General features: G+C 35.8%; 2 protein-coding genes across 3 annotated transcripts; one reads left to right on the top strand and one right to left on the bottom strand.

Moving 5' to 3' along the window:
- Positions 1 to 1,308: 1,308 nt before the first annotated feature.
- Positions 1,309 to 2,771, top strand: LOC126821123 (retinol dehydrogenase 14). Its single transcript, XM_050549455.2, has one exon. The coding sequence runs from the start codon at positions 1,485 to 1,487 to the stop codon at positions 2,523 to 2,525; it is 1,041 nt and encodes a 346-aa protein (XP_050405412.2). The 5' UTR covers positions 1,309 to 1,484; the 3' UTR covers positions 2,526 to 2,771.
- An 830-nt stretch (positions 2,772 to 3,601) lies between these two features.
- On the bottom strand, positions 3,602 to 19,180 carry LOC126821124 (DNA-directed RNA polymerase III subunit RPC6). Of its 2 annotated transcripts, XM_050549456.2 has the most exons (10): positions 19,033 to 19,180; positions 16,392 to 16,471; positions 11,617 to 11,734; positions 10,704 to 10,774; positions 10,118 to 10,185; positions 9,289 to 9,401; positions 8,309 to 8,452; positions 6,208 to 6,315; positions 4,916 to 5,089; positions 3,603 to 3,990 (listed from the first exon to the last, which is right to left on the bottom strand). In XM_050549456.2, exons 2-10 carry the CDS (start codon positions 16,448 to 16,450, stop codon positions 3,916 to 3,918), a joined length of 930 nt encoding a protein of 309 aa, XP_050405413.2. In that variant the 5' UTR covers positions 16,451 to 16,471; positions 19,033 to 19,180; the 3' UTR covers positions 3,603 to 3,915. The 2 variants fall into 2 exon arrangements, with proteins under 2 accessions (XP_050405414.2, XP_050405413.2); XM_050549457.2 differs by lacking the exon at positions 16,392 to 16,471 and having other exon boundaries at positions 3,602 to 3,990; positions 19,033 to 19,150.
- Positions 19,181 to 19,387: the final 207 nt, after the last annotated feature.

Below are 19,387 nucleotides of genomic sequence, written 5' to 3'. Positions count from 1 at the left end.
TATTTCTTTATTCTACTTAACTGTCGAAAAACGAAACACGGTGAGCAACGCGGGTTGCCCTTAGCTTAGCGCCTATTTCAACTGTAACGTAGGACCCTATATAGAATTAACGAAAGTCAGGAAAATAGCTTCTATTGTGTGCAATCTCAATCCATTTGATATTAAAATTCGGTATGACTTGAAAAATAGAATCAATATATCATTTTCTAGTTAATTTTGGTGGTACAAACTTTGACTATTTTGATATTGTATAAGACAGGGAAAATTTTTATTGTAGTCATTGGAATACAATAGTAGTGCAAACACTTAGCCATGTTTTATTTAATTACATGTACTTAACTGGGGATTGGTACCAGGCTCGTAGGACACAGGCAGGCTATTGATTGCATACAAAAACCGATCTTCTATCCGGCTTACTTCAGTAGGCTATGCCAAATATTCACTAATAATATGTACAATTTTGTTGGCATTTCGGTACCCACGCCTTAGGCCTATATTCTTCTTTAATTTTTTTGTACACACTGCGGTTTTTCAATTTGTCGGGAGAGAGGGGTGTCTCAGTTCACTCGAATGGGTTACTGGCTTGCACATGTTTCAGTCTGGTGCAGTGGCGGCGCCAGGGGGGGGGGGGGGTGCATTTGCCCCCCCCCCCCAATAATTTTAGAAAATAAAAAAAAGTATTTGTGATACGTTTCGGTAATCAGTACCTTCTACGGTGAATAAATCCCACATCCCCACTCAGTCATAAACTTGCATGTTGTAGGCCTAGAGCATTTCCGACAGTCTATTTTTCAAAATTTTCTTGGCGAGGTCCCCAATGGACTCGCTACTTTGGCGCTCACAAGGGGAATTCGTTAATTCGTTGAGGTTCGCAAGTCCGTTCGTTTGACATTTTGTTCTCTTGTCGGATAAACTAGTGATCAGGCGACGAACGGTATCTGGGCAGATCTGTATATCTCGATGATCGGTGCATGACAGAATACAGTAAGACAGCATTTCCGGCAGTCTATTTTTCAAAATTTTCTGGGGGAGGACTCCTTACTTTGACGCTCGTGAGTGGGCTTCGTCGTGATTCGCAAGTCCGTTCGTTTGACACTTTATAGGCCTACCTCATCGATCAGTGCCTGAAATACTGCCAGGCTGCATTTCCGGCAACCTGTTTTTCAAACTTTTCTGGGGGAGGCCCCCTACCCCTAGTTGAAGCTCGTGCCTTTGCCCCCTTAACCCTGGACTTTGCCCCAGCTTTGCCCCTCAACCACCGACGGCTGGCGCCGCCACTGGTCTGGTGGGTATTCGAAAACTTGATTCAAGAGGAGAACGCTAGATCGAAGCCGTTCATACGTATATGACGGCATATGTGGGTAAGGGTTAGGCTTGGTCCGGGGTTGGGGCTAGGGTTAGCGCTAGTCCTGTTTACATCTCAAGACTGACGAAATCTGCAGGTCCTACCTAACTAACCCACAGTCATAATATTATGTACTAAAATGTGCATGACCGTCTCCGATTCAAGAGGCCATACTTATCGTACCTTTTCTCACAAAAGAGCTTATTTTAGCAAAATGGCCGACTGGGTCTATGTTACAGCTGCAGCTGTGGGTGTTTCGGTGGGAATAATGGTGTTAAGACGATTATTGAATAGAAATGTGTTATACAAAAACCACATTTTTCTGACAGGAAAAACTGTTATTGTCACAGGTGCCAATTGTGGCATTGGTAAAGCCACAGCACTTGATTTTGCCAGAAGAAATGCTCGAATTATTATGGCTTGTCGTGATCTTGCCAAAGCAGAGAAGGCAGTGATGGACATCAGAAAAGTCACACAAGATGGTCAGCTTATTGTAAAACATCTTGATCTGGCAAGTTTACAGTCAGTGAGAACATTCTGTGAAGAAATCCACAAGGAAGAAAAACAACTTGATATATTAATAAATAATGCTGGTGTTTTCAAGTGTCCTTTTTCCAAAACAGCAGATGGTTTTGAAATGCAAATGGGAGTTAACCATTTTGGACATTTCTTGTTAACTAACCTACTTTTAGATCTATTAAAAAAATCACCCTCAAGTAGGATAGTGGTAGTGTCATCTGCTCTCCATAAACAAGGAAACATCAATTTTGATGACATAAACTCGGACAAGGAATACTCACGTTCTAAAGCTTATGCAGACAGTAAATTAGCCAATATATTTTTTGCACAAGAGTTGAGTCAGCGTTTAAAATCATCCAGTGTAAACATATATTGTGTTCATCCTGGAATGGTGTGGACTAATTTAGGACGCCATGTTATTTCTCCAATTGTTCGATGGCTGGTGTCACCACTTGCAAGTTTACTGATAAAATCAAGTCATGAAGGAGCTCAGACAGTTATTTATTGCAGCATTGATCCTGAATTAAACAATGAAACTGGTCTTTACTATGGTAATTGTAAAGCAGAACCCTGGACACCCGCAGCTCAAAATGTGGATGCAGCAAAGAAACTGTGGGATTTAAGTGAATCTTTGACTGGGTTAAATAAAAAGATCTTGTGATTTATTAATTATGTCTTTCAACTGCTATTTCATAATGTATAACACACTGTATTTGGTATATCAATTGATCTGAAATGCTATGCAAAGTTGAATTTTATAAGGTTTTGATAATAGACTTATTAGTAATATATATATATAGTACTTGTTCATGTACAAAACAAAAACATAAACAATGCACTATATTGGTACAATTTGTTTGTTTTAAAAAAAAATGTATTTATTTGTTGATAAATTAATAAGTGATCATTCTAGTGTTCATTTTGTTAAAAGTGCTGTCACTGTATAGAAGACACCAATTATGAAATGCAGTGCAAAGATTTGGTAAATAACAAGACAGTCAGATTTTTGTACGAACTGATATATATCCATCAAAATATAGTAGGCGATACAGCTACTTTGTTGAATCAACCATAAATCGAAAGTTCACAAAAAGTACTAATAATTACAGTATATTGAGGGCCATGATTTTTTTGAAAGATAGGTTGCCAGGAAACAAAACATACGCCCATAGCAGCTAAATCGTCGTTAAATACATCCCAAATATAATTTTAACACAGTGATCATTGCTACGGGAGTTGTGTAACAAGCACTTGAAGAAACGGGAAGTGACGTCAAACATGAGTTGTCCTTCTATATAACTGACTGAAGTAACGAGCGGTAACAGACAAACGAAGGAGTTTCATTTCACTGATAATTCCGTTGAAGATGAAGAGTTGTTATATGAGACGATGAGAGGATATTTGACAATTCAAAAAAAGAATTGGCTGTCAGTAGATAAAAGATAACGAACAAATTAGAAAAAGTCCGTGCATTACCATGTTTTTATTAAGAACAGAATGAATAAAAACGGGGGAATGCACAGGATTTTTCTACTTTTGCTCGTGTCCCTTATCTAGTGACAGCCAATTCTATTTGTGAGATACCCTCTCGCCGTCCCATATAATAACTTTTCAACTTCAACGGAATTATCAGTGAAATGAAATTCGATCGTTTGTCTCTTACCGCTCGTTACTTCAGTCTTTTATATAGAAGGACAACTCGTGTTTGTCATGTTTGGCGTCACTTCCCGTTTCTTCACGTACTTGTTACACGTCTCCCGTAGCAATGATCTCTGTGTTAAAATTATATTTGGAATGTATTCAACCAGTTCCATCACATATGTAATAATGACTGACACCAATATTGTCCTTTAAGTTTAGCCTTTAGAGCTTCCACAAGCAATTGTGGACGCCAGACCAACGTACGGGGGCGACGACAATATACGAGTATACAACCACATTTCAATGTGGGCGTAGAAAAATAAAACCATCAAAGTAAATTTGACGGGTAACAAAAAAAACCCTAATAATTTTAATAAATAACTTTATTTACACATTTTAAAAAAGTAAAATTATGACAACCAGTCTTTCATATAAACACAGGTTATGGGAGATATCACACCACCTTCACGACACTGATCAACAACCTGAAAATACAAAACATATCATTTATTTTGTAGATATTAATTATATTACTGACAATACAAATCATTTGTCATTAGTATTGTAATAATACACTTACAGAGCAAGAGCATATGAATTCCAACAATAATGTAATGTCCTTTTCGGTAAATTTATGGTACCTGACTTCATTCAGAATTAATAACTTAAGTTATTGGAAACTTTTCAGGGACAAAAACTTTGAATTATTATAGAACTTAATTTTGAGAGCAATATTTATCTGTATTTTCAAATTTTAGTTGAGATCCAGTATGAAATGAAATGAAATGGAGTTTAACGTCCTAAGATCCAGTATGATATGTTGAAGCTGACAAAAATGGTTACCGATAATTGGACACAAGAATTAATAAATTAAGTCAATGTTAAAAATATGTCCATATCAATTTTATTTAATGTGCCATTATATCGTATCATGATATAATACCCTCGACTTTTGTAATTCGATGAAACATTATTTTGTGCAATTTGAAAAGTAGGGAGTATCTAGTATATTTTACAAAATTCAATTTTTTGTCTTTTTCAGAATCATTTTTGTCATCTTTCCATCTAGTGGTTGTATTTCTAAGTCAATAAAAGGGGATTATACAGATATTGTCTATTTCCGAGATATCTTTCCGTTCTAATTTCAGCCCTGGGTGTTTAGCCTTATTTGTATGGACAGGTACATGTTGTTTAAATGGCTACATCTACATTTATTATAGAAATATTTCAGAAATCCAACAATTTTCTGTGACTTTTTGCACAATGTCCTGATTCTTAACCACTGTGGGTTTTTTTTTTGCTTTCTTCAACAGTTTGGCAAAACCAGGATACAACCTTTTGACTCCACAGTAAAGATATACTCTATTACCAAATGAACAAGGCAATTTGATATGAAAACAGAAGACTTACTGGACAAGAACCACAGGGCATTCTCATTAATCCTGCTGTTTCTATAAGTGGTTTAATTGATCTATACAGACGTTTTTTATCTCCTGATTGTGCTTCTAGAAATGATTCTTCCACTTTACCATCATATACTAAAGTATCTAATATTGTTTCTATATCTTCTACAGCTAACTGAACCTGGTGGAACAAAACAAACATGAAATTAGCATCAGTTTATGATGATTCAAGAGGGCTGAGTATTTACCATGGAGACACTAAACAGAACATTCTGAAATTGAATTGTCTCTATACAGAGAGCACTGTCAATCATGTAATATAATATCTCGACTAACCATCATAGCTGAAATGGTTGATTACATCAAGATTCCACTCACACAACATCTGTTATCAGGACTGACAGAACTGTCACACAACTCAATTTCATGTCACCGATTGCAATTTTGTCAGTTGGGAATGTTCCGGGCTAATAATCATTCACCTCAATTGTATAGTCCTTAAGCGGTGGACACACTAGCCGTATGATTTGGCGTTGAAATTCGCTGTCATTTGGCCAAATGATTTGCCCGAATCAAACAATTTTCATTCGGCCAAATCATATTTGCCTAGTGTGTCTGCTTCGCTGAAGCATTCGGCCGAATGTAGAATTCATTAGCCAATCACCACTCATATCTAGAAGTCACGCGATTGTTTGAAGACATGGTCGGCGCAATGTTTAATCATGTGACGTGAAAGGTGATGCAATTGACTGGTGAATCGGGCGAAGCAATTCGCCTAGTGTGTCCACCCATTCGGTTAATGCGTCCACCGCTTAAATGTAGACCTACTTATATTTTGTTTTCTTTAAAAAAACAAAGGTTTCATACAAATTTTATGTTAGCCTCTCACAAAGTAAAAAACAATAACCACCCCAAAAAATTCTTTGTTTACTATTCTCCAAAGGTTTCATGAAATATCTTCAATACTAATAATCACAATCTACATCAGATTATTATTGCGCATCAAAAGATATTACAGGGTAAATTAGGCAATTGCATTTTTACAGGATAGTGGTTCCCCCTTTGTCAGTGATGGGACGAAAAACCGAGGTCCCGTGTACACATTGGCATGCACGTAAAAGATCCCTTGACAGTTGGAATTCGATATAAGAGTAGGCCGTAGTGCCGCTGTCTGGGCAAAATTTCCCTCATAGCACACTGTATGGTGTATGCCTGTCTTCATTAGCCCAGTTAGGAGCAGAACAGTAGGACATTAAACCCCATTTCATTTCATTTTATTTTACAGGATAACATTCATACCTTGCTGATACCAAGCTTTGATATAAAGGTCCAAATTTCTGATGATGAAGCATAAGAACCATTTTTCTGTGCCACTGGGTCACTTTTTCCCTCTGCTGCTGTTATTGCCTACAAAAATAAATTAATAGTATACAGTAATTTCTGTCTTTTAAATTTTATGTTAGGGGATGGTGTTAAATATGAAAACTAAGCGCTTTCTAACCTCTGTATTGTCACAATAGATATCAAACAGTTGAGAATATTCAGTGTTAAATAGTTTAACATCCTCTTTATATTTTTCATTTTTCCTTGCCTGGCGCGTTTGGATGAGATTTTGAAATCTTGTGTAAGGGGTTAGTATATTCGTTTTGATATATTTGGTAGTGATAGTATATACTAATACTGATACTATACATTGCAAAATAAACAGTGTTCTGAAAGCACATATGCCAAAACTAGAGCGGCATATTTTTATAACGTCCACTTTGACCAGCCCTAGTTGGTCTCATCAGATTCATCATATAATTTATATCTTTTTTGAAAGGTAAGAGTCCACTGGCAAATCCAGCTGTTTCTATATAGAATTCCTCCCCTAACTGTTTTCGCACCAAAGAGCGAGTTGCTTTAGGTTTTGGCAAGGTCATTACGTATTACTTTCGTCTGCAAGCACACATAGGTGAGTATATATAGACAGATATAGATAAGTATACATAAAACATTTTATAGACAAGAAAATGTAACAGTAAAATGTTATACAGGTCGTTAAACACTGAGAAAATATCAACACGAATTTGTGGAAATATTTCCGACATCTTGGATTTTCAAATCTTAAATTTAACATCACCAATGAACTCGGCGACCCCAAAAACCCTAATATAGAGTCAAGAAGAGATTTATACAGGGAAAAATAATGAAGATTTTTAATGAAATCTAAATTATCACCCTCAGTTTAACCCCTACTATCTTCAGGGGGGTCAGAAAGAAATAAAAAAAAATATGTTCATACATGGGTAGGGTAACTACAACTTTTGTACAATAACACCACCCCCTATTCATGTCCATGTGATACAAACTAGGTCATTTTGGGACTATTATATGGTATAATTTTATTCCAATAATTGTGAATGTGTGTAGGAGTCAACAGTGAGAAATTAAATAATTAAATGGGCTTTAACGTCTTACTGTTCTGCTCCGACTGGGAAAATGAAGATGGCAGTGGGAAGAAGCCAGTGTACCTGGAGAAATCCCACGAGGTTGGGTAGGTGACTTTACTTCTTGTCAAATACAAGCTTGGGATTGACACACCACTTGATTTTATGACAGACCTTATGATCAGAAGTAGACCCCTCAACCACACATTTTACACTTCAACAAGACTACACAAATTTATGAGGCAAATGCATGCAAAACGTTGTAACCAGCAGTTGCCAGGCAAGATAAGTCAACAATTTGCAAGAGATGGATAGAGAACAAAAGTGTTTTTTCGTACAATTAGGGGCCATAATCCAAGAAGTTATGGTCTGAAATGTGCAAATATCGAAAGGGACTGAGATCTTTGGGATATAAAGATGTTTTTTAAGTTTCTTCAAAATCGGATAAAAATTTTGACATCTAGAGGGTCTACAACCTTAATTCGTATCACATACTTTTTACACAATTTGCGTACAAAGAGCAACCGTTTTGTCAGGCAGTTTAGTTTTGATTTTCCCGATTTTAAACGGTTTTTAAAATCAGATAAAAATTGTGATCTCTAGAGGAACCACAAGCAAAAACCTGATTTTTTGTACAATCAAGGGCTATAATTCAATAAGTTATGATCCGATATATGCTAATATCAAAAGGAACCAAGATCTTTGGGTTATAAACATGCATAATCGTTGGGTTGCCGGTTAGGGAAACCCTTACATTTTGCTCCATGGGTGTTTTTTTTTAAAGAATCTAATAATTTCTAGTAAGATTGAATGTTTCTACTTTCCATATATACCAAAATTGCCATAATTTTATTGGAAATAACCACCCGATAAATACTTTTGTTGGAAAGTATCTTTAATAGACAAAGTGGGAATAAAACCCACAAATTTGGAATTGAATCACTCAGTCACCTAATAACAATAGAACTAACCTTTTGTTGTAAATATTTAAAACACTGTTGATTTAATACTTCCACAAACTCTGATTCAAAGTCTTGATCACTGTACCAAGCTCCACCAGTAACTGATCTATCTGGTTCAAGATTATACAACATATAAACTTTCTTCTTAGATGCCTGGAAGAAATGGATTAAATTTTCAATTACTAGAATTATGAATGATTGAAATGGGGTTTAACATCCTACTTACTAAGTTACTTTTGTAACTTTTCTGTTCCTACTGGGGTAATGAAGATGGGCATACATAAGGGACATTTTGCCCAGACAGCAATTAAATTTGAACTGTCAAAGGTTCTCTTATGTGCAGGCCAATGTGTACACAGGACCAAATGACTAGGCCCCGTCCTTGCCACTTGACAAGGGGGAACCACGCCTGAAAATAATGCAGCCAATACCGGTACCCCAAGTTCTGTGAGCCAGTGTCTTACTCACCGACCCACCCATCATTCCTTACTAGAATCATGAGCAATATTATCTTAGTTATTTATGCGATAATTATACATTTTTTGACAGCAAATAAATTTTTGTTTATTTATATTACTTCTGGGGGGTTGGATGGCTGAATGGTTAGCGTGCGCGCGCTGTATCATAAAGTCTGTCATTGAGTCGACTGGCGTGGTTTCGAATCCCCGGTTGTACGTGACAAAGAGTAGGGTCGCCTGTCCAACCTCGTGGGTTTTCTCCGGGTCCTTCGGTTTCCTCCCACTGCTAAAGACCCCTATGCGCAAGCGAATTATTGAAATAAAATTAAACCATATGTTAGTCCCGAAATGACCTAGTTTGTGTCGAGTGGACGTTAAACCCCATTTCTCTCTCTCTTATATTACTTCTAATTGGAATTTAATGAATTGTTTATTTTGTTGGATGAATAACAGAAAATCCTATTAGATATAAAAAATAATTTTGAGTCTTATTAATCTTTTACTACATGAAAACATATTAATTATACCTACAGCAACAGATTTTACTGCTTTAATAAGTTTCTTACTCTCTAAATTCTTTAAAATCTTGTTAAGTTGTGTCATCAATAAGTTTGATTTATATCTAATATCTCTTATCCATATACCTGTAAAAATAAACAATTAATTTAATTGAAATATAAACACTCTATGTATGAACAGCATGTATTGACATGCTTGTTCCTCACTAATGATCTATAGGTCTAGAATATGGCAAATTCTTTAATTTCCATTTAATATGGTCTCTAGGTCCTGTGATGATGAATAGAATCAGGTTAAAAGCCATTTTGAGATTAACATACAATAATTTGATTTCTATGGTTACAGTGCAGTGTGCGTGGTTTAATTTTGCTTAAATACTTTTTTTGATACTAACTTCTTTATTTTGAAAATGCACAACACTTCAACCTTCATACAAAACTAATGAAACAATGAAATTAATGACGCAATGGATACCTACAAGATTTGCAACTGATGATGTAATCATGACTAGACGGACAGAAGTGATAACATAAGCACTTTAGGCCGATGGGCTAAAAATAGAAAACTAAGTTGTGAATATTAAATGGACAACGTACTGCTATACCTAAAGTTACAGTTGATAAATTATATAGTTTTCTGGTTTATAGCCCAGGCTGTGCCCACTCCTCATCAACTTCTAAATGGTAAGAGAACTTTACTTTTAACCGAGGTACTATTTTGAACACAGGACCTTGTTTTGTTTTCATCCCACCTGGGACATTCTGGTTGTGAGTCAGAGAGCCACTGTGATGATGAAGATGGTTCAAGTAATGAATAAGTCTAAAACATTTTATCAACTCACCTTTATTGCCAGCTTCTTTTATGATCTGATACACTAGCTTCTCTTGATTATCCCCTCCCTTTAATTGACTAAAATAAAAAAAAGTAACATAATTTTATGAATGTATGGTGTAGATTTATTTGTTGAAAACATGTAATACTTAATATACACTTATACACACAGTCTTTGTCTTCACAGAAAGTACTGACTGGTAAAAATTAGGTAGAATGGTGTTGATTACCTAGATATTAAGTAAACATGTGTATAAACACAACATCATAATTGTTACTACAGAGTCAAAACATTTTGCAAAATTGCTCAGAAGGCCAAAAGACATACAGAGGTTAAGAATTTGGATATCGTACAAAAACATCTGGTCAAAGTATTGTAGGAATTATTTCTCATTTCAAAAATTTTCTAACATATTTATATAAATAAGCATGGATTTAACTGTGAAAAATTATATATGTTCCAAAAATGCAATTGAAGATCAGCAAGTTTATTTTTTTAAATCGGTGCAAACTACTGCAAACAATGATATGTTTGAAGTGCAGCAGTATCTTTTACCATTTGTACATACAATTTATATTTTAGTACAGAGACTCACTTATTTGTTGATTGTCCATCTTTTATTCTATAGATTAATTTACTTCCACTCTTGAAAATTTCTAATCTTCCCTGTAGAAAATGTATAAACAATTTTCAGTTTAATTAGATTATAAAGATTAATAATTCAAAGATAGGTTGCCAGGCAACAAAACATACACCCACAGCAGCTAAATTGTCTGGGCAGTTAACAAGAGTTGTTGCATATTTTTACTATTGTCGGTAATGAAACATTTATAATACACCAAAATCTGATTAAGAGTAACAACTCATTAAGTAATTATCAGAAAACCATTGGAATTTGTTTGGCACATGCTAAAGTTTAGTGTACAAAACATTTAATATCATGGATTTAGCTGTTTAAGTTATAAAAAATCATTGAAAATCAATATACTTGTTCGTCTCAAGACCTTAAACTCTGTGTATCAATCTAAAGTCAATCGAAACAATTATATATACATCTATGCGTAAACACGGTGTATAAATATAAAATCATGACCTGATGACCTTTAACACTGTGTATAAATTTAAAGTCAATCGGATATTAACTTTAGCCTCTACAGCGTCCACAAGATTTTTCAAAGTGATCAAGGGCCATAACTCTGGCAGTAATTATCGGAAATCGTTAAAAATCAATAGATTTCTTCGTCTCATGACCTTAAACACTGTGTATAAATTTAAAGTCAGCCTCTAGCCTCTAGAGCGTTCACAAGCAATTGAGGACGCCGGACGGACGGATGGATGGGGGCAATGACAATGTACGACTCATTTCAAGGTGGGCGTTTAAAAAGGATTCCATGCTTTCAATGGAATCAAAAATCAAGATATTTTAATATAAGATTTATAATATTGGCAGAAAAATACTTTCATTTTCAATGAAGTAAAACATTGTAACCAGTATTGTAATCACTTACAGTAGACAATAGACGATTTATAGCTGTAACTCTTTGTTTTACATCAAATTGTGGCATGTCATCTTTTATAGTTTCTTCATTTATACCACTTGGATTCTGTTGACATAAATTGATTATTCTGAAAATCAAATAGAACACATTTACTGGTATATTTGACTTTTAATACTCTATGTGAACATCATGCCCATTTTATCTCTAGAGAATGATAAGGCTTAATATCAAGCCCTTGACATACATGCAGCTTTATTATTGGTGTCTGGACTGCATGGGGGTTTAATCCTTGAATGACATTTAGCAATTGAGTACAATAAAAAACACAACACAATTTATATGGAAAACAATATCAGGTATGTACAAATATAGCAAAACATTTGACAAGTGTTCTCCTATCACTATTAAGCAAAAATAATGAAGATAAAAGAACGCTGTTGGAACGTTGAGCTATATATGTGTACAAACCAGTGATTGTTTCCATATAAATTGTGTTGTGTTTTGTTTTTGTTTTGAATGGGCATTTTAGTTTATCTCAAATGGCTTGTTAACATTTGACTTTGGTGAATAAAGCTGTATATAACATCTCTGAATGATATTTAGTGATTCAAGAGAGAGAGAGAGAAATGGGGTTTGACGTCAAGTCAAAACAAACCAGGACATTTCGGAACTAACATGGTTCAATTTCGCTTGTGTATAGGGGTCTTTAACAGTGGAAGGAAACCAGAGGATCCGAAGAAAACCCATGATGTTGTAATGGCGACCATGTCACTTGACTCAATGACAGACCCTATGATCTAACGCGTAGGTGTTAAACCATTCGGCCACCCAACACCCCAACACTAAAACTTATATGGAATAACAATTACTGGTTTATAACATGCAATATTTAGACTATAATATTCTCTTCTTTAACAAAAAAATGAGCAAATGTTTCATATTAGCCGGTGTTGCTGGTATATGTCGGACTTTCAAGATTTAAAACAAAACAGAATTTTTGATCAAAGAAACTGATATTGCCATATGGTCCTGAAAAATCAGGGTGACCACAATTACGCTTAGCTTAAGAGTGTGTGTATGTAAAATAATGCCAAATGAATCTGCAACAGGCCAGATTTAGTGCCAATGGCAATGCTAGTGTACTCCTCACAGTCAGAAAGGGTATCAAATGAAAATATCTCAGTCTCAGTGTATGTTCATCTTTAAATGACGATTCTGCAAGTGATTACATCATGTATTAGATAAGGCACCTCATCTCTCCATATAAGTGATGGTACTACAAATGTATACGGTTTCTTCTGGAAAAATATGGGTGGATCACAACGTCCTCCAATAAGCAAAACGAAACTGCCAATTTTTTCTTCAAAACGTCGATTGCTTATTGTTATTATTACATTTCTGCCACATTCAACTACAATTAAGCATATAATCCTACCTGATACGGGTACAAATCACCTCTTTTAAATCGAAGAGTTAAAAGCTGGCTTTGCTCAACGATTTAAAACGGAATAAGTTTGATGTCTCTACATCATGAAGGCAGGGCTAAATATATGTTGTGTACAACAGCCAATATGCGTAAAAGTGGAGAACCCTTATAGGTCATGCATGACTAATGCACAGTAATTAACATCCTCGGTATTCCCAGTGGTCTCATTCTGTTCTACTCCACTAACTCCTGGGTTAATTTATGGGGGGGGGGGGGGGGGGGCCATGTTTTCAAGTTATCCACCATGATAATTGTGCTATTTTTATCGACCAATCCCATAAATGATTAATTGCAAAGAAAGTTGGCAAAGTTAAGTAACTCTCATCGGGTAAGTAAGCAAAATGCAAAGGCTCTCCTTCAAGAGACAAGGTTAGGAATTAGCCAGAAGATAGCCTTGAAATGAGGTTTAAACGTCTTACTGTTCTGCTCTGAACTGTGCTAATAAAGACAGGCATACGCCATACAGTGTACTATGAGGAAAACTTTGCCCAGACAGCGGCACTACAGCATACTCTTATATCGAATTCCAAATGTCAAAGGGTTCTTTTACGTGCACGCCAATGTGTACACTGTACACAGAACCTTGATTTTTTATCCAATCGGAACGACTAGACAGCTGTCCTTGTCAGGCCCTGCATCAATGACAAGCGGGGAACCACACCGGAGAAGGTAGCAAAAAATGAAATGAAATGAAATGGGGTTTAACGTCCTACTGTTCTGCTCCAAACTGGGTTATTGAAGACGGACATATGCCATACAGTGTGCTATGAGGGAAATTTTGCCCGGACAGCGGCACTACAGCCTACTCTTATATCGAATTCCAACTGTCAAGGGATCTTTTACATGCACGCCAATGTGTACACAGGACCTCGATTTTTTGTCCCATCCAAACGACTAGACAACTGTCCTTGTCGGGCCCCCCGTCCTGCATCACTGACAAGGGGGAACCACGCCGGAAAATCTGGATGAACTTTCTCAGCCAATGCAGGGATCGAACATCTGACCTTCAGGCTAGCGAGCCAGCGTCTTACCCACTTAGCCACCGTGACCTCCGTAGAAGGTAGCCTAAATGAGAGAAGTCCAAATTATACTAAATGCATATTTATTAACAACAAATTACAATTATTTTATAATATATTAATGAAGACAGGTGTTTATATACTCAGCCAAATTAAAAACTTGACACTGATGAATTTCAACAAATTTTTTTTTCGGGTAAGTCAAATAAATTTTAAAGTGTTTCTAACGATAGTAAGTACATGTAGTAAGAAGCCTTTAATTTCATAAAATTGGATCACGTGACTTTTGAGCATATAAAGATGAAAAACCCTGAAAAACATGTGCAAACACAAACTCGTGAGGTCAATCGATGCAAGTTTGCTTAAACTGAACACGCACACGTAACTTGAACTGGAAAAACAAATTAAAATTGTTATTTTCATCTTTGTTAGAAAATGACGCCTTTCAAATGTAGAATGTGTACGTGCTATAGGTAGGCTCTATGCTGGTTAGTCTATGGTCACTGTTGCAAGAGCCTTTAATTGTTCACGCCAGACAATAATTAATCTTAGAATGAGAGTGCTTCAAACTGGAACTATTGCCGACCGCCCAAGGGTGGGAGCGCCACGTGTGACGTCACTCCAGGAATATCAAGCAATACGATTACGTCATCGTAGAAACAAATTTGTCACTGTATCCCCCACAAGTAGAGAAATGTTTGGTGGAAGGGTAACTGCACAAACTGTTCGAAATCGCTTGCAGGCTGCTGGTCTTCGAGCTCGGGGGCCCTATAATGGACCAATATTGACACCTTTTCATCGCCGTAACCGACTTGTGTGGGCCACAAGACACATAAGATTTACTCAAAGACAGTGGAATTCGGTTTTCTTTAGTGACAAATCTCGATTCACTTTGAGATTTGCCGATGGCAGGGTCCGAGTGTACCGCAGACGAGGTGAACGTTACGCTCAAGTATGCGTCAGAGAAGTTGACCGATTTGGTGGCGGCAGCATCATGGTTTGGGGTTCTTTTTGTGCACATGGGCGTTCTCCTCTTGTTGTTGTCCAAGGGAACTTAAATGCTGTCCAGTAAAGGGATCAGATTTTGCAACCTGTTCTTCTTCCGTTTATGGGCCTGGACTAACGTTTCAACAAGACAATGCTCGACCCCATACAGCAATTGCTACCCAGAATTTTTTAAGAAATGCCGGTGTCCAAGTCCTGGATTGGCCGTCGCTTAGCCCCGACCTTAATCCTATTGAACACATATGGGACGAACTGGGTCGACATGTTCGTCAGCAAGTGAATCCACTGCTGACGTTGCAGGACCTTCAACATGCTCTTGCTGAGCAGTGGCGACGTCTTCCTCGGTAAGTGTTTACTAATGTTCTGAGATCTATGAGAAGACGATGTGTGGCAGTACGAGACGCTAGAGGAGGCCACAACCATTACTAAACACTTTATTCCGATTGTTTTCCAAGTCTGTGAATTTCATTTTGGGGGGGTTTCTGTGACATCACGAACGTTATCAATGTCAAGGACTTTTGGCGAAATGTATTCTTGCTTTCTGTTGATGTCAAAATAGTTGCCTTAAACCAAATATTTAAAAATCTAGTCCCAAAAATCCTGAGTGTCAAGTTTTTAATTTGGCTGAGTATATATGTAGTTTCAGGAGTTTTATTGAGAATCAAATTGCCAAGTATAAATTCAATAATAATAAACAAATCAGAATGTAATATTTCAGACAAAGACCGAATAGTAATGATAATAACAAAAGTCAAACATATAAATGTTATACATATTTGAAATCAGCAACACATACTACAGATTTTGATAATACAATTAAATATAAATGAATTAGAAATATATACATTATTTACATATATCATTCAATAAATGGACATGAATATGGTTATCTACCCTTATAAAAACGAAATCAAAACGACTGGTTTGTAAACTGTTTTTTTGATTGGTTCGTAGACTTTATCTACAATCAGGACCAGGGCAGATAATTTGAAATTGTGGAAACACTGGAAACCCTATGGATTAACCCAAGGTATAGTGGAGTAGAACGCAATGAGTTCACTGGGGATACTGAGGATGAGTAATTGAGAATGGCCGTATCAATTCTGTTAGAAACACAGCTTGATTAACTTTACTACATTGGGTCGGGTACATGTATGTTTAATTAGTTCTAATTATAGAATAAATTAACTTATTTTTAACTTATCAGCATGTGGGGCACCCCAATGCAGTACATTGTATTTGAAGACTCACTGTCAGTTCATGTCAATACAAACCTTGTTTCCAAATCTACACCTTCGACAGGTTCTTGTTTAATCTCTACACTTGCTGCCATGATTTTTTAGTCCAAGTAAATCTATATAAAAGAGAAAGTTTGTTTGTTTGTTGAAAAAATAACTCACAATGACCTGCCATTTTTTCAAAAAGGAATTTAATTGTTTTATTGTAAATTAATGTAATCATTAAATAGAAATCATAATCATTATTGACATTAAAGGAGTTAAATCGCTAAAATTTGGGACCTAGAAATTGTCACAAATGGGTCACAGTGCATATAATATTGTAATACCAATGTATATAAACTGGTTAGTTTACATTAAACTGTTTCCGTTTTTACTCTAATTTCAAACCAGTTATGTTCGGCGAAATACGGCAGAAGTCTCAATCGAATGGCAATCTCTAGCGTCTGGTTATTCCAGTCTACAACGACAGTATTTATTATGCATGCTCTCCAGATAAGAATATGGCGTCACCATTTGACAGGACTCAATGACATCTATACTAACATGACTTGTGGAATATCACTAGCCTCGTTCTTAGACTTAAGAATCCTGGTATTACGACATTTCGGTCCCGAGTCATTTCTGACTCAACACAGGCGACCTTTCGGACTTAGTTTGACGACAGTTTTGGATAAAAGAATGTAGAAAATTTGTATGAGATATTTGTAACAGCTGTTTTTTGTCGTTTTATGTGAGGCCGATAGTTGTCTTTTGTTTTAGGTAATTGAAAGGCAATTCTTGAAACCGCCAATATTAATAAATAATTAACATCGGCGAGTATTGAACTTAACAATAAAATATTGTTGAAAATTTGTGTATATCTAGTAATACTTTGTTGTTTTTCTTTTAAAAACAGTAAACGAGCTTGATTGGTCGATCACTGCTAATGTTAAAGCCTAAATGTCTTTTGCGTGAGTCAGGATAATCGAATCAACACACGGCCAACATTATCAGTGATTGACAACTCATGTTTTTCCTCATCCAGCAAAGAACCGTAAGATTTCTTTGCACATACTACAATAACATCGGGATTATCGGTTAATCAGCTTTAATTATCACACTTTGATTGTTGCCATTTCTAATATTTTCCAAAAAGAATTTTCTTTGTATGCACTAATTTATCTATCTATGGCAAGCTTGGCGAGGAATGCATGTCAACATGCATCTAATGGACTATCGTTAAAAATTTCTAGGGACTTGTAAAAACAGTGCATGTCGAGTAAATATTTACTTGTTTTTGTGTAGGTCATTTTGAAATAAATTCAACAGCATATTATTCTTTTTTACAAATATATATTACTTTTACAGGAAGCAATGATAAAGAACCGTAAGTGCAACTGATGTTTTATCGTTTGGTGGAGGATTTTAATAACCACATGTTTCACGTTAATATTTTCTTTCGTGTTTTGAATTGGCCTATTTTTAATAAATTCATCAGCTACTTTTTTAATACATATTACAGATATAAAGAAATAAAACATTCTTTTTATAAACATTCAACAATGGAAATTTTGCCGTTCCTTAAGAATAAGGGGTCTATACAGTACGTGATCCACGATTCCACATTGCGAGCGGTAAATTTTACCTGCTTTTATATCACAAATTGATTTGACAGTTGTGTTCAACCTTTCCTTTCAACTTATTCCTGAGTCCAAAATGTCACCTGCCCGAGTCCGTAATGTCGAGTCCATATTTTTTTGAGTCCGAAATATCTTATGTCCGAAATGACGTGGGACTGAAATGACACATAATCAGAGTCCCTTGTTACAAATGGCGCTGAAACGCATTTACATGTAGTGTACTAATGGTAATTAAAATGTTTATTCTGTCTTAAATATTGGATATCAGAAGCCAATCTTTCCCCAGCGAGATCACAACATCAATGTTGATTGAAATTGACAAGTAATTTGTGTTTTCAATGTCGAAGCCTTTGCATGATACTGAGTATGAGACTTTCACTTATATTAGCTTATAGCTACTTTAACGGGCCAATCCTGATAACATTTTGGCGATTAAAACTGCTTAATTTGTTTTGAAATCCCTTAAAATCCTCTACCTTAGGGCCGAACAACTAACTCAACATATGTGATATGTTTTCAAATAACTTAAACCCTTCAGTCTTCATCTGGAAATAGAAACCTGTGTCCCAAGCTGTATTATGTGGTGTCTGGATGAAACCAGACTTTTATTTTATCAGAATAATGTGTAGGTGAAATTTATGTTTCGTTATCAAGTACAGCACATGGGTCATTCATTGTATAGATCTCTAAAGGAACGGGAATCGATTCTCAGGTCATCCAATGAAAAAATTGACCCGAAATCTTAAGCAGTTTTGACTTTCATGTGCAAACGACTCAATATTGTGAGTTGAAATTTAGAGATAAGGTAAATATACCATTCCTCTATATTTTGACGCTTAAATTTCATACGTACTCAGACTTTTATTTTTGAGACTGTGTTCAAATCGGGATAGTCCCTTTAATCATAACTGTTACCGAGTCTGAGAGACACCAGCACATTCTTCTACTGACTTCTTCTACTACAACATACCATGTTTTTCTTGATTATTTCAGCTCTGAACTAGGTTATTCTAGACCAACCCATTACCTTCTGGAAAACTATATAAGACACTTACCCGACATACACCGAATAATAAGCTGGTATTAGTAGCTGAAAAAACCTCCTACAAAATTGCAATGAAATTTACAAACGTGCGAGGAAATACCGGATGTTTATATGTGGACTAATGATGGCCGCGGTAATGGCAAAGATTGTTTTAGATTAGATTATTTGATTGAGAATAAATATGAAATATAAAAAATCTGAAGAAAGTATGCATGATTATGGTATTCGGGATCTTTTATCAATTCAAAGGACAATATATATTTTTTTAAATTTTAATCCTTTATAAAGGACTTGTTTTCTGTTCAATGCGGATAATTTCATTCGGCTAACCACCTAAACAGTGGAAGAGAAGAAGAAAAAGGGAA

This window comes from Patella vulgata, chromosome 5 (genome assembly GCF_932274485.2).
Source record: "Patella vulgata chromosome 5, xgPatVulg1.2, whole genome shotgun sequence".
Taxonomy (NCBI): domain Eukaryota; kingdom Metazoa; phylum Mollusca; class Gastropoda; family Patellidae; genus Patella; species Patella vulgata.
The sequence above is the reverse complement of the archived record's forward strand: the minus strand, read 5'-3'. Positions and strand labels throughout refer to the sequence as shown.

Bases quoted from the DNA above. Each gene is read 5' to 3' on its own strand.
- LOC126821123 (XM_050549455.2), top strand. From the start codon at position 1,485: ATGTGCATGACCGTCTCCGATTCAAGAGGCCATACTTATCGTACCTTT.
- LOC126821124 (XM_050549456.2), bottom strand. From the start codon at position 16,450: ATGGCAGCAAGTGTAGAGATTAAACAAGAACCTGTCGAAGGTGTAGAT. The intron at 10,775-11,616 runs GTAAGTGATTAC...CATTTTCTACAG, and splicing joins TAAATCGTCTATTGTCTACT to GGAAGATTAGAAATTTTCAA. The intron at 5,090-6,207 runs GTATGAATGTTA...TTGTTCCACCAG, and splicing joins CAAAGCTTGGTATCAGCAAG to GTTCAGTTAGCTGTAGAAGA.